Source organism: Chinchilla lanigera, unplaced genomic scaffold (assembly GCF_000276665.1).
Source record: "Chinchilla lanigera isolate Chin_1 unplaced genomic scaffold, ChiLan1.0 scaffold00049, whole genome shotgun sequence".
Taxonomy (NCBI): Eukaryota; Metazoa; Chordata; class Mammalia; order Rodentia; family Chinchillidae; genus Chinchilla; species Chinchilla lanigera.
Genome location: NW_004955450.1, coordinates 10,640,596 through 10,654,104, shown reverse-complemented (window position 1 = coordinate 10,654,104; position 13,509 = coordinate 10,640,596). Strand labels below are relative to the sequence as shown.

The 13,509-nt window shown below is 57.0% G+C and overlaps 1 protein-coding gene across 2 annotated transcripts in view; it reads left to right on the top strand.

The window, feature by feature from the left end:
- Nucleotides 1-2,186: 2,186 nt before the first annotated feature.
- The window catches only part of Ankdd1a (ankyrin repeat and death domain containing 1A), a 21,616-nt gene continuing 10,293 nt past the window's right edge, over nt 2,187-13,509 (top strand). For both annotated transcript variants that reach the window (XM_005393745.1, XM_005393746.2), the window contains exons 1-8: nt 2,187-2,301; nt 5,166-5,269; nt 7,325-7,423; nt 9,479-9,577; nt 10,789-10,893; nt 11,494-11,592; nt 12,626-12,724; nt 13,043-13,141. In XM_005393745.1, the coding sequence (XP_005393802.1) occupies nt 2,256-2,301; nt 5,166-5,269; nt 7,325-7,423; nt 9,479-9,577; nt 10,789-10,893; nt 11,494-11,592; nt 12,626-12,724; nt 13,043-13,141 (750 nt within the window). In that variant the 5' untranslated portion in view covers nt 2,187-2,255. The remainder of the gene's footprint in view (nt 2,302-5,165; nt 5,270-7,324; nt 7,424-9,478; nt 9,578-10,788; nt 10,894-11,493; nt 11,593-12,625; nt 12,725-13,042; nt 13,142-13,509) is intronic.

The following is a 13,509-nucleotide window of genomic DNA, read 5'->3' as shown; positions in this document are numbered from 1 at the left end:
TAACCTGAGTCTGTCTCCATAGTAACAGTGGAGCATGTACATAGCGTTTGCTCCACTCGGCTGTCTAGATGATTACACGGGAGAGGCGCAGAGCGGGACCGTCACCACCACCACACCGCATACCCATGGTGCGCTGGAGAATGGATTTCTAAATAACCCTATAAGAAAGAATCGTGCCGGGGCCCTGGTGCACGCCTGTAGTGTCAGCACGCGGGAGGCTGAGGCAGGAGGATCGCCAAGAGTTTGAGGCTGCCCTGGGCTACATAGTGAGTTCAAGGGCAGCCTGGACTACACAGGGAGACCCTGTCTCAAAAAAAAAAAAAAAGAAAGAAATAGCAAGAACACTGAAGTAAGTGTTTTCAAAATGAGGAGTATTTTGAGGGGGATTAACGACGACGTACCTTTTCTGGTAATAACTTTTAAAAACTTAAACGCACATACCCTTTCTTCACCAGCCCTTATATTTCCTTAGAGAAACCCTGTCTGCGTCGTAAGCTGGGCAGCGCAGCCCTGGCTGGGAGCTCAGGTGGCCCAGCCCTGTGCTTCTGTCGCCCTCCCTCTCCTTCGGAGGGAGACCCCTTGGCGGCTGCTCCCTCCCACCCACCAGAGAGCTCGGCTCAGCCCGGCTCCTTTAGGGGCCGCCCACTGCCACGTTCCGCCCCGCGGGGCTGCGGCCTTCTGCCACCCGTCGGCCCGGGACGCCCCTGCCTCCCCGCACTTCTTCTACTCGACCCCTTTAAGCAGAGGGGAGACCGGGCAATCTCTGGCGCCCCCACGTGGGCGCCAGGCGCGCGTGTGAGTGTGCACATTTTGTCTTTTGTCAGAACACTCAAGGAGGGAGCTGGGGATTTAGCTCAGCGGCACAGGGCCTGCCGGGCAAGCGCAAGGTTGTGAGCTCCATTCCCAGTACGGGGGGGGGGGGACACATTCAAGGAATAACGTAATCCCAGCACTCAGGAGGCTGAAGCAGGAGGATCGCTCTGCATTCAAGGCCAGCCTGGGCTACAAAGTGAGTTCAAGGCCAGCCGGAACTGCATAGCGAGACTCTGCTTCAAAGAGACAAAGAATAAATAAATAAAAAATAAAAATTCAAGGAGTGAGTCTTGGGGTAGCTTCTGAAGAGGGACTGGGAGACTGCGGCCGTGTTGTCATGTTTGAGTCCTCCTAGCTGGCTTTTTGCCTCGGGGTCAAGATGTCTGGGACCCCACGATCTCTAAATCTAGAGCCTGTAAACCCCATAAACCTCAAATGCAAAGAGAAGACAGAAACACCCACACGGGTCTGAAACACGACTTTTTCTGGTCTGTTCAATGTGTCTTCGGGTTTGTGCGCATCTGTGCCAGCTGTGTTGTTTTGGGTGCGCGCATTGCAAACAGTACTGGTGCTGCACTGTGGCTCTGCTTCCGGGCTGGGACAGGCGGTTGCATCGTGTTGCCATGAGCGCTCCTGAGCCCTTGCTTCCTTTTGTTGTCTGTTTTTTTCTGTTTATTTGTTTATTTTTTGAGACAGGGTCTGGCTATGTAGCCCAGGCTGGCCTTGAACTTGAAGTAATTTTCCTGTCTCTGCCTCCTGAGTGCTGGCATAACCTGCGGCCGGCGCCCCCCCCAGGCAGGGCGACTTCTCCTCCTCACTTACACTGGTTTCCAGAATGATGCCCTAGTCTCCTCTGAGCATATCTGGGTGCTGCATGTTCTCTGCTGACATTTGGCGTCATTTTTTATTTTTTTGGTGGGGGAACTGGGGATAGAAGTCAGGCTACATACTCGGTTCATTTTTTATTTTTTATTTTTTGAAATAGGGTCTTGGCTAAGTCGCTAAATTGCCCAGACTGGGTTTGAACTTGGGATCCTCCTGCCTCAGCCTCCCAGACTGTTGGATTACAGGTCTGTGCCATGGGGTGTGGCTCTGGCTTTCTAATTTTTACCAGTTTCGTTGTTGTAGGTGACAGCTCCCTGTCATTTTAACTGGTATTTTTCTGATTACAAGTGACCCTGACCACCTCTCCTGGGCTTGTTGGCCTGTGGGAACTGTTCAAGGCCTAGAGGATCTGACTTTTTGCTCCTGGGGGCTGTGGGACCAAGGCCACGGAGTCCGGGGTGGCAGGCGCTGCCAGGGCCTCCAGGCTGGGCGAGCTGGGGGGACGCGCACAGGCACCCGCGGGGCGCGCAGAGCAGGTGGGGCAGAAGAGGAGCCGGCGCGCAGGAGGCAGAGCAGCTGCGTTCCAGCTCCGGCCAGCGGGGACCGCGGGGCGCGGGATGGAAGCGGCGCTCCCGGGCGACACCCAGGGCGACTCCCACGGCAGTGAGTGCGCGGGGCGGGGGCGAGGCTGGCGGGGCGCGGCCACTGGGCCCGGGCTTCTCGGGGAGCACAGCGCTGCAGCCCCGCGTGGGACCTGCTGTCGTCTCCATTTTGCAGAGAAGATTCGGAGGAGGAGACTGCTAAGTGGAAGAGATGCTGATACCCAGCCCTGCCCCCCTGCTCCCCGCGTCTGTCTGGGGAGCCCTGAAGCCCGGGGATGGGCGCTGGCCCAGCCCCAAGTGGCCTGGGCCTCGGAGCTCTCCACCCCCTGCATGGAGCGGCAGCAGCTGGTGGGGGCGCTTTGGCTACTCTGCGGGGGAGAGGGTGAGGCCGCAGGGCCAGGGACCCCACGGTGAATGCTCCATCCCGCAGCCCGGCAGCTGAGCCCAGGGCTCCCCCAAGTCCCCATTGTGCAATCGCCGCGTGTCCAAAATGCCCAAGCAAGCAGGGTGCCTCTCCTCCTCCAGGGCTCTGCTGCCGTTTCCCAGGGGTACAGGGTTGTGCCTGGGGCTGAGGGTCCCTGAATGGCAGCCTTAGCTTAGCACCGCCTCATGTTCAAACACGGACCCCTGAGCAGCCGCCTGGCCGGCTGTGGTGGCCTGTAGTACCGGCACTCAGGAGGACCCACCTGGGCGCCAGGAGGGAACTGTCCACAGAAGACCCAGCCTGGGTAAAGGCTCCGGGGGCCAGAGAGGAGCATGCGTTTGCCGGGCCTGGGGATGGCAGGGAGGAGACAGTGGCTCTGAGCAGTGGCTGCTTGCTTGCTCCCTGGGACCCCGAGGCCAACACAAACCAGACCCGGGCCGCTCCCCAGGCTCCCACTGAGTGAGTGTCAGAATCCTGTGGTCGCCCTCCTGGAGTTTTACAGCTGAGGAAACCTAGCCCGAAAAGGAGGTTGTCCCTGCCCCGGTTCCTGCTGCAGGGAACTGGCACGGCTCTTCTGAGCCCGGAACTGTGTGGTTTTAAGGCAAAAGGTTAAGGAAGGAATGCACAGGACAAGCCAGGTATGGTGGCGCGCATGATCGATTTTAGCACTCTGGAGGCTGAGGCAGTAGGATCGCAAGTTGGAAGCCAGCCTGGGGAAATTAAGAGAGAACTTGTCTCTAAATAAAAAGGATAAAAATAAATAAATAAAAAGGATTGGGGGTGCAGCTCAGTGGTAGAGCACCCCTGGGTTTGAACCCCAGTACTAGGAAAAGAAAACAAAGGCATAGGACACATGTGTGTTGCAGGAGGTTTGGATCTAAGAGGGGCTCCTTTTTGTTTGTTTTTCTTTGCTTTTTTGAGACCTAGTCTCAAGCAAGGCTTGAACTCACTATGTACCCAATCAGACTGACCTTGTATTTGTAAGGATCCTCCTGCCTCAGCCTCCCGAGTGCCGAGATTACAGGCATGTTCCATCACGCCCAGACGAGAGGGGCTGTTTTAGAGCCTGTTGTGTTGAGAAGTGTCCCTCCTCACCTTCAGGTTGAGCAGACCCCTCGGGGCAGGTACAGAAGGCCCCCCTTTCGCAGCACCCTGAAGCTGCCTCACCTTGGCACTTCTTTCCTGCTGAGCCCTTGGGCTTCTATTTAGCTCTTCTAGGGCACTCTCTGGGTCTCAACTGGGGGAGCACCTGACAGTTCAAACCCCGACCCCAGGAGTTGAATGAGTTTCGATAATGAGTCGCTTATGTACCCGACAGATAGGTGTGGAGGCACAGATTTGGGAAAACTGTAGTTAACAAATCAGACCAAAGTCCCTCTCCTTGCAAGCTCGTGTAGAGTGGAGCAAGCAGCCAGTGTGAAGCTGTGTATACTATATTGTGTGCCATGTGCTGCAGCACACAGGGAAACTGCGGGGTCGGGGAGGAGCGGGTGTGTCCCTAGCGTGGGGTGCACTGGGCCAGGGGCCCTTACGTGAAGGAGATCTCAGCATCTCCAGCTCTGTGGCCAACAGACTCGGTTCCCTAACTCTTGACCTTGGAGTTGGAGTAGCAGACTTTTGGGTGCCCCAAACACCATGCTAGCAGCATCTTCTTTCTCTCTCTCTTTTTTTTTTTTTTTTTTTTTGAGACAAGTTCTCACTATGCAGTTCAGGCTGGGCTTGAGCTTACTTTGTAGTCCAGGCTGATCTCGAACTCACAGTGATCCTCCTGCCTCAGCCTCCCGAGTGCTGGGATTACAGGCATGTGCCACCACCCCTGGCAAATTATTATTATTACTATTTTGGTACCGGGAATCGAACTTAGGATCTTGTGCTGCCAGGCAGGCGCTTATGCCACTGAGCTATATCCCCGGCCCCTTCTTTCTCATTATAATAGCTCTGCTGAGACGTTCACATTCTCCTTTTGCAAATGCGGAAACTGAGGCACCAGATAAATGAGTACCCTGAGTCACGCGGCCAGCAGGAAATGGTTAAACATTGCACGTCCCTGAGAGAGCAGGTTGTGTCCAGGAAACCTCGGATCACCTTCCCAATCCAGGAGGCTGGGTGGGTTTTACTTGGAAAATCAAAGGGCATGGCAGGCCTGTCGCTTGGTCCTCGTGGCCTTTGCTGCCAAGACCCAGGCCACCGGGCTCTGGATACACAGGGCTGGGCGTGGATGTTCACACCGGCCAGCCTGCCGGGCACGGGATTGGCAGCCGTGCAAACACAGAGGCCCCGCCCCGTAGTGACTGCGGAGGGCTGGCAAATGCTGGACCTGGGCGCTGTTCGTGTCGGCCCTTCTGGCTGCTCTGTCCTTGCTTGGGGCTGACACACAGCAAACCCCGGCCAGCTCTGCTCAGCACACAGCGATGGCGAAGCTGGTTCCCGACGCCCTCGCCCAGGCCACTCTGGAAGAGCGTGAGGGACCCTTCCGCTCACCCCGCACCCCTCTTCCGCAGTGCTTCCCCTGGAGAGGCAGCTGCATGAGGCGGCACGGCGGGGCCAGGTTGGGAGGATGAAGGAGCTGATCGCCAGGAGGGTTAACGTCAGGGCCAGAAATCACGTAAGTCATGGCTTCCGCGTGGGGACAGAAAGGCGCAGCGCCCCAGACCGCCAGGGAAGGGACGCTCAGTGAGCCCAGGCCAGTCCGTGCGACTCAGAGGCCAGGCGGGACCGCCCTAGCCTGCTTACCGGCCCAGGGGAGTCCCTGGACATAGGGAGAGGCCATGGCTTCTGGGGGCGGGGACACTGGGGAGAGGCATGGGCAGGAACTTCCTGGAGGAGGAAGGGCTGCATGCGGGGCTCCTGAAGGCACAGAGGCTACGCTGGCTAGAGGGACATGACGGGGAGCCCAGGGCCTCGAGCCTGCCTGGGGCATGGCAGTAGGGTCAGGAGGCCCAGTCTTGTCTGCTGGGCTGGCATCAGAGCACCATGTACCTGTTTGCTGGTGGCCCTAGCTCACCATGGAGAGACCAGGAGGGCAGGGAGGGTCAGTGCTGCGAGCAGCCCCGGCTGGCACCGCAGGAGCTGTGGGTCACGTTAGGTCCACAGTGCGCTGCTGGGGACTAAAGCCTTGGTCTCGACTCCAGGACAAACATCTGCTACAAAGCACGGGCTTGCAGGATGACAGGATGCCAACACCACATTCATTCACTACTGAATTAATAATATCCCTTAGTTATCGTGGGCTGATCAGGTCTGCAATCTCCCGAATGAGTGTACGGCAAAGGCTAACTAAAAAGAGGCAAATAGCTTGATTTCAGGGCTCCAGGAGGACCAAGCCCTCTCCCAGAATTTGAGATCCTCTCAGGGCTAAGACCAAGACCTTCTGTGGGTGGTCTGTATTTATTTGGTCATCAGAAGAAGGGAGGGGAGTACTCAAGAAGGGCAGAATCACTCAAGGACTTCTCCAAGGAAGGTATTAAATTAATCCTTAACAAGGATTAAGTTAATCCACCCAGGAGTGAGATGCCTGAGGCTATAGTCTTTATCCAGCTGAGATCTGATCCAAGTGTCCTTGGCTGTGAACTCGTCTTGTCCTTTGAGGCTTTCTGGCTTCGTCCACCACTACAGGTTTTAGTAGGGATTAGTGACTCACAGAGGTTCACTTACTATGAGTCTACCATTTCCAGGCAAGGAACCTAGGCCTTGGGCAGATTCACAAGTGAACATGAAAACCCAGTGGATTAAGTCCTGCTCAGGTCTGCTTCACAGTGGTCTCGATCAGGTCATTCATTCACACGCTCACCAGCTCTCACATTGGTGCCCGGCCCTGCACTAGTAGCTGGGGACAGAACAGACCCCTTGGGCATGGTCCCTGCCCTCCTGGTGGCCTGGCTGTGAGGACAGACATTAAGCAGAGAGCCTCACAGGCCATTGCCACAGGAGCAGAGCTTCCAGGAAGCCAAGGGAGAAGGGCTGTGGTCCAGGCAGAAGGGACAGCGTGGCCAGAGGCCCCGAGGAAGGAACTGTGAGTACTTGGAGCGGGGACGCGCCTGGCCTGAGACCACACAGAAAATCAGCCTCCCTCCACGGTCCGCTCCTAAGCTGACAAGGACAGAGGACAGAAGCAGGCTGGCTTCCTCCCTGGTCACCCAGATGTGGCAAGGGCCAGTGGCCGTGATGAATGAGTAGAGGGACTGAACACAGGGGGGCAGTCAGGTTCTCAGGTGTCTGCTGGGACTTGGAGAATAATCCTAAGGCGCGGTGGCTGCCAGGCAGGATCAAAGGCTTAGAGGGGGAAGTTGCTTGGCCCCCTTGTTTTGGTGGCACTGGGGATTAAACCCAGGGCCTTTGCACTGAGCTACATCTCCAGCCCTTTTTATTTTTATTTTGAGAAAAGGTCTCAGTTGCTTAGGAGGGGGTCTAACTTGTGATCTTCCTGCCTCAGCCTCCCAGAGTGCTGGGATTACAAGTGCAAGCCACTGCATCCAGCTGTTTGGGTCTCCCAAGAAGCAGTGGTGGGCAGTGCCAGGCCGTGCAGGGTTGTGAAGGCCCTGGGTTTAGGAGCTTGTCCCAAGAGCAGAGGTCCTGCCCGCCTGCAGGCCAGCTGTTCTGGTGGGAGGGTGTGGGCGGCAGTCCGTGACAGGCGCGGTGACAGTCCCTGTCCCTCCTGCAGGTGGGCAGAGTGGCCCTGCACTGGGCCGTGGGCGCAGGGCACGAGCAGGCCGTGCAGCTGCTACTGGAGCACGGGGCTGCTGTGGATGATGCAGATGTGGTAGGAACCCCTCACGGAGGCCTCTGTGTGTGTGTGTCTGTCTGTCTCAGGGCAGGGTGAGGCGCCTGAGGTCTCCGGGTCCATGAGCCGGTTGTTGTTGAGACAGTCACTGGTACACGGGTGCCCAGGTGCAGGCTGGTGGAGAATCAGTGGCCAGGGCCAGGGCCACCACGCCACTCCGGCTTTCCCCTTGTGTGGTAGTAAAAAGCTCTCTGTGAGCAGGGCCACTTTGTGCTGAGAAAGCGGGGCCTCTTTTCAGTCCCTGGTGATACTGTGTGAGCAGATAACTGGGCGGCTGGATACAGGCCTGGCGAGCAGAGTCACCACGACCAAGCTCTGTCATGATGGGCCAGCAATGAGCCATGACTGACATGGCGGTGGTCCTCCTGCACAAACCTCGGACAGAGCAAGCACCCACGTCAGGGTCTGCAGCACTGGCTCTGTCAACTGGGCGTGGTGGTGCACTCGGGGAGGCTGAGGCAGGAAGATTCCAAATTCGAGCCCAGCCTAGGCAATTTAGCAAGATCTTGTCCCAAAATTTAAAAAAAGAAAAAAAAAAGGTGGGAGGGCCTGGGAATGTAGCTCAGTGTAAAGTCTCTGGGTCTCATCCTCGGTATTGGAAAAGGAGAAAAAGTAGCTCTACAGGTTTGGGAAAAGGGCTGAATCTGACAGTGATATTTGGTAAGGACACATTTTAAAAATCTAAGGGTTTTTTTTTTTTTTAATCTAAGTTGTTTTCAGGACTGGGGATTGAACCCAGAGCCTTCTGATTGAGCTATATCCCCATCTCTCTCTCTCTCTTTTTTTTTTTTTTTTTTTTTTTGGCTTTTCTCCGGTACCGGGAACCGAACTCACGACCTTGCACTTGCCAGGCAGGCGCTTTTGCCGCTGAGCTAAATTCCCAGCCCCTCTTTTTAAGAGGGCCTTATTAAATCCTTCAATTGCCCAAGCTGGGCTCAAATTTGCCATTCTCCTGCCTCAGCCTCTCAAATAAGGCATGCACCACCACACTCAGCTCCTTTTTTTAAAAAATTATTAACTCCTTGCAGAGACTTAGTTGCTCATGAAAACACTTCTTTTTGTTCTGGCTTCTTCCTGCCCTGGGGCTGCACCATGAGGAGGTCTTGATTACTATTGTGGTTGGGACGGTGGGGCAATGCCCCGCTCTGGGCAACCCGTCCCCTGCCAGGAGCGACCCAAGAGGTCATAGAGTAGCGAGGGGACCATAGCCATCACCTCTGGGATGTTCTAAGGGGGATTTCAATAGTGATTCTTAGCCAGGCGTGGTAACACATGCCTGTAATCCCAGAACTCAGGAGGCTGAGGCAGGAGGATCATTCCAAGTTTGAGGCCAGCCTGACTACATAGTGAGTTCAAGGCCAGTCTGTCTCAAACAACAGAAAAACCAAACCAAAACTAAAACAAAGCCAAAACAGTGATTCTCAGACCATGCCAAGGTCTCCACCAATCTGAAAATACAGACATTGTCATGTACTTTTTATTTTGTTCTTGCTGTGCTGGGGATAGAGCCTAGGGCCTTCTGAGTAATAGGCAAAGAAATGCTCAGCCTGTGAGCCACACCCTCAACCCTGTAGCATGTTTCTCATGAAATTTATTTTTAAAGAATAGATTCTGAAATTGGTTTCCAATTTTCTTGTTTTTTTTTTTTTTTTTAAATTTATTTTTGAGACAGGGTCTCTCTGCAGTCGAGGGTGGCCTTGAGCTCACTATGTAGCCCAGGCTGGCCTTGAACTCACAGTGATCCTCCTGCCTCAGCCTCTCGAGTGCTGGGATCACAGGCATGTGCCACCATGCCTGGGATTTTCTTGTTTTAACATGATCTTTCTTTATGAAATGGTGAGAATAGATGGCAGCTATTTTATCTTCAGGTTTCATCTGACAACAAAAAATTTGCAATAGTCAGTCATTCTCTATTAAACAAACGACTTAATGGTGTGTGGACTCCCAAGGTTTGGCGCTCCCTCATGGTTGTGGCTTGGCTTTGTGGACACAGGGCCCAGGCCACGCCTCCCCCCTTTCCGCCCTCTCCCCCAGTTCGGGATGAACGCGCTTCTCCTGTCCGCCTGGTTCGGCCACTTGCGGATCCTCCAGCTCCTGGTCAGCTCCGGGGCCAAGGTCCATTGTGAGAACGCGGTAAGGCGTCAGCCCGCAGCCCCAGCCCCTCAGCTCCCCCTGCCCCAGTGCATCCCCACTCCCTGCCCGGCCGTCTGACTTACCTGCTTCTGAGGACCATTCCCAAGCCTTGCTGTGCTGGGCCCTGTGATGCCGCCCCTCCTGCTGCTTCTCTGGCTGGGACATCAGTGGGTGGTGCCCCGTGCTTTACTGCTCTGTGATGTTGGGTCGGTGCCCAGCACCCCCACCCCGGGCTTCTTGCTAACAAGAAAGAAATCAGCGCAATGCCCAGAGGCCTCCTGTGTCCTCCTGCCATGCTCGGCCCTCACTCCCTGCTCAGCGTAGGGAGGTACAGGGGGCAGGGCCTCATCTACCAGCCCTGGGACTGTGAGTTACTTCATCATTCCTAGCCTCGGTTTCCCTCTTTGGAAACGGGATGCTCGTACCTGCCTCAGGGCATTGGGAGAAGAGAGGGTGGTGCTGTGTGTGCCTTCGGGGCTGGGTGCTGGCATCTTAGGGAGCCTGGCATCTCTTGCTGCTCAGGGGGTGCGTGAGGTCTGAGGGAGGCAGCCTCAGCAAGTCACAGTGCCTGGGACTCCTCCACTGGTTTCTTCTCTTTTTTTGAGACAGTATTTCACTGTGTAGCTCAGAGTGGCCTGGAACTTACAGTGAGCCTCCTGCCTCAGCTCCCGAGTGCTGACTCTGCTATGCAGTTCATGGTGGCCTTGAGCTCACTTTGTAGCCCAGGCTGGTCTCGAATTCACAACTATCCTCCTGCCTCAGCCTCCTGAGTGCTGGGATTATAGGCATGCACCACCATTCCCAGCCTCCGTGTAAAGTTTTTGAATAATTTTTTAATTTATCCTTTTTTTTTTTTTTTGGCGTACCGGGGATCGAACTCACAACCTTGCTCTTGCCAGGCAGGCGCTTATGCCACTGGGCTATATCCCCAGCCCCAATATTTTTCTTACAGGCAATGTAACCCAACCTTTTAGCCCCCGCTGAGGCAGTCAGGATTATTGTCCGAACTGGACCGGGGTGGAGAGGGAGGCTCAGCGAGGCAGAAGCACCAGGCCCGGGGGCACAGTGCTGAGCAGTGGGTCGGAGCTGGGCTTTGCATCCTGGCCCGGCCTCATGTGCGGAGCGGCGTGGGGAGTGTGTCCCGGGGACGCGCAGTGTACAAGAAGGGCCTCCGCTCGCAGAGACGGCACCCACTCTGGGCTTGTTTCCAGGACGGCTTGGCCTTACTGCACTGCGCAGCCCTGAGAGGCCACGTGCCGGTGCTGGCGTTCACGATGGAGGACCTGGAGGACGTGGCCCTGGACCACAGGGACAAGGTGAGAGCTGCCCCAGGACACTAGACGTGCCCCCTTGGCTGTGGGGGCCCTGGGCAGCTCTTGCGCATGCCCATGGGCGTTCTCTAGTCCCGCATGCGCAGACTGTCCGCAGGGGATGTTACAGCGCAGGTAGCGGGTGCACGCAGAGCACGGTCAGATGGCTGTGAGACCCGCCAGGTTGGAGAAGGAAGCGCTGCTTTCTCGTGGGAGGTGGCATGTGGTGGAGGAACTGGGTTTAGGGAGGATCGGGCAGCGCTGGGGGCACGGCTGGAGCCTGGGGTGGGGGAAGGGCCCTGGTTGGGAGTTAGTCGCCGGGAAGGCCAGAGGGGTTTGGGGCCCTCGGGAGATCCCCACCCTGACCTCAGAAACCCCACCCGATGGGAGGCATCGGGGAGCCGCCGAAGGCCCACCGCGGGTCAGGGCACCCCCAACGCCTGTTGCTGGGAAGCAGGGTCTGGGCTTTCCAGGCAGGGCGCGTGGGGAGAGTGTCTGGGGCTGGCGAGCCCAGAGCGGGGGAGAAGCAGGCGGGGAGGGCAGGGCCGCGCGCCCTCGGACGGGCGAGGAGGGCTCGGTGGGCTCACCGGCCTTCTCTCCGGCCAGCTGGGCAGGACGGCGTTTCACAGGGCTGCGGAACGCGGGCAGCTGGAGGCTCTGGACTTCCTCGTGGGCTCGGGCTGCGACCACAGTGTCAAAGACAAGGTACTGAGACCGGGGGTCCTCGCCACCTTTACGGCACTGGGGTCTCGCCTGTGCCTACTTCCCACCGCAGAGCGCTGGAGGGGCAGGTGCCCGAGGCCAGGAGTGCATGCGATGCTCCCAGCGGGCGCTGTGGGCAGCCCCGGCTACAGATTGATGGCACGAAGATGCCCAAGATGCAGGTTTTCTACGCAGGAAATCCACTCCATGAGCCTAGGGAAGGGCTGGGGTCTGACGAACTTGCGATCTTCCTGCCTGAGCTTGTTGGGATGGCAGGCGTGTGCCACCACGCCCAGCAAGGAGAGATGTATTGTGGCTCATGGTCAGCGAGGTTGCAGTCCGTGGGTAGCTGGCTGCCTAGCTTTTAGGCTTGGAGTGCGGCGGAACATCATGGCAGAAGGTGGGGTCAGAAGGCAGCTCACCCCGTAGCAGCCAGGAAGCAAGGAGAGAGAGGATAGAGAAGAGAGGAAGGGGGCGAGATACCCCTCCTGGGCCATGTCCTCCTTCAGTGAGGTCCCACTGTCCAGGTTCTGTCACCTCCCAACAGCCCAGCAGCTCATGATCTCAGGGATGGGTTGACACTCCTGAGCCACCCATGCCCCCAGAGTCTCCAGCGCTGAGCATTGCTGCTCTGGGGACCAAGCTTTCAGCACACGAGCTTTTTAGGGGACGTTTCAGATCCCAAGGACACCAGGATGATCTGGGGTACATGAGGGGCGCATTGGGTGGGCACATGGACAGTAGGGTCTGTTTTGTTTAATTTGGAAAGTAACTCCTCCGTCTGGCAGTATAAGGAAAGGGGGACCTGGGCTTGCCCTGGGGAGAACTTCTGCGTGTAGTTTTGCGCACAGGGCTTCGGGTAGGGTGGCACCGTCCCGTGCTCAAGGTGCCGCCTGTCACAGGATTGCTCTGTGAGCCTGGACACGTCACTTCCGCTGGGGCCTTGGCTTGACGTTCTGTAAAATGAGGGCGGCTGTGAGTGCTGTGCTCCTGGGGCTTCAGGTGTGCTGGCCCCTCAGGCATGATCCTCCCTCAGGAGGGGAACACGGCGCTTCACCTGGCTGCTGGCCAGGGCCACGCGGCTGTGCTGCAGCGACTCCTTGACATTGGGCTGGAGCCGGAGGAGCCGAATGCCGTGAGTCGCCAGCCCCCGGGGGAGCGCTCTGTCTTTATGAATCCTCACCAGTGCTGTGGCCTGCTTCTCCCTGGCTGAGGCCCTGGAGCCCGGAAGCTGAGGTTGAGCTCTCAGCAGGACACCTGAGGGCAAAGAGTAGCAGCCAGAACCTGAGCTGAGAGGGCCACGGGGTGCAGGATGCATGTCTGTCTCACAGAGGGAGAACCTGGGGGGCCAGGTTGGCCAGGGAGCACAGCAGAGTGGGGCTGGAGGGGCAGGAGAGCGTGGAGAGCCGGCCGGTCGCCCGTCTCCTCCTCACACCTTTCCCGCGTGTTTCAGGAAGGCCTCACGGCCCTCCACGTGGCTGCCGAAGGAATCCACGCAGACTGCATGCAGCGCCTGCTCCGGGCTGGGAGCCCTGTGAACGCCCTCACGCAGGTAGGTGCGCCTCCCAGGGCTCATGCGCGCTCCTGGGGTGCTGCCTGCCTAGGCTGAGGAGCTGTAACTGTCACAGAAGCAGCCTTGGTGGTTGCCGAGGGTTCATGAGCGCTGCCTTTGAGGCTGCAGAGCCACACTTGGTCTGGGCTTCTGCACTGCTGAGCTCTGTGATCTCGGGCACCTTGCTTACCCTCCCTGAGCCTCGTTTCCCAACTATAAGATAGCACGGTGTATGCTTACTTTTTCACATTGCTCTGGGGTGTAAACACCCAGGACAGTACTGGGGACAAAGTAGGGACTCAACACCTCCAAGCATAATTTATTTTCTTTTCTTTCCTTCTCTCTTTCTTTCTTTTTTTTTTTTTTTT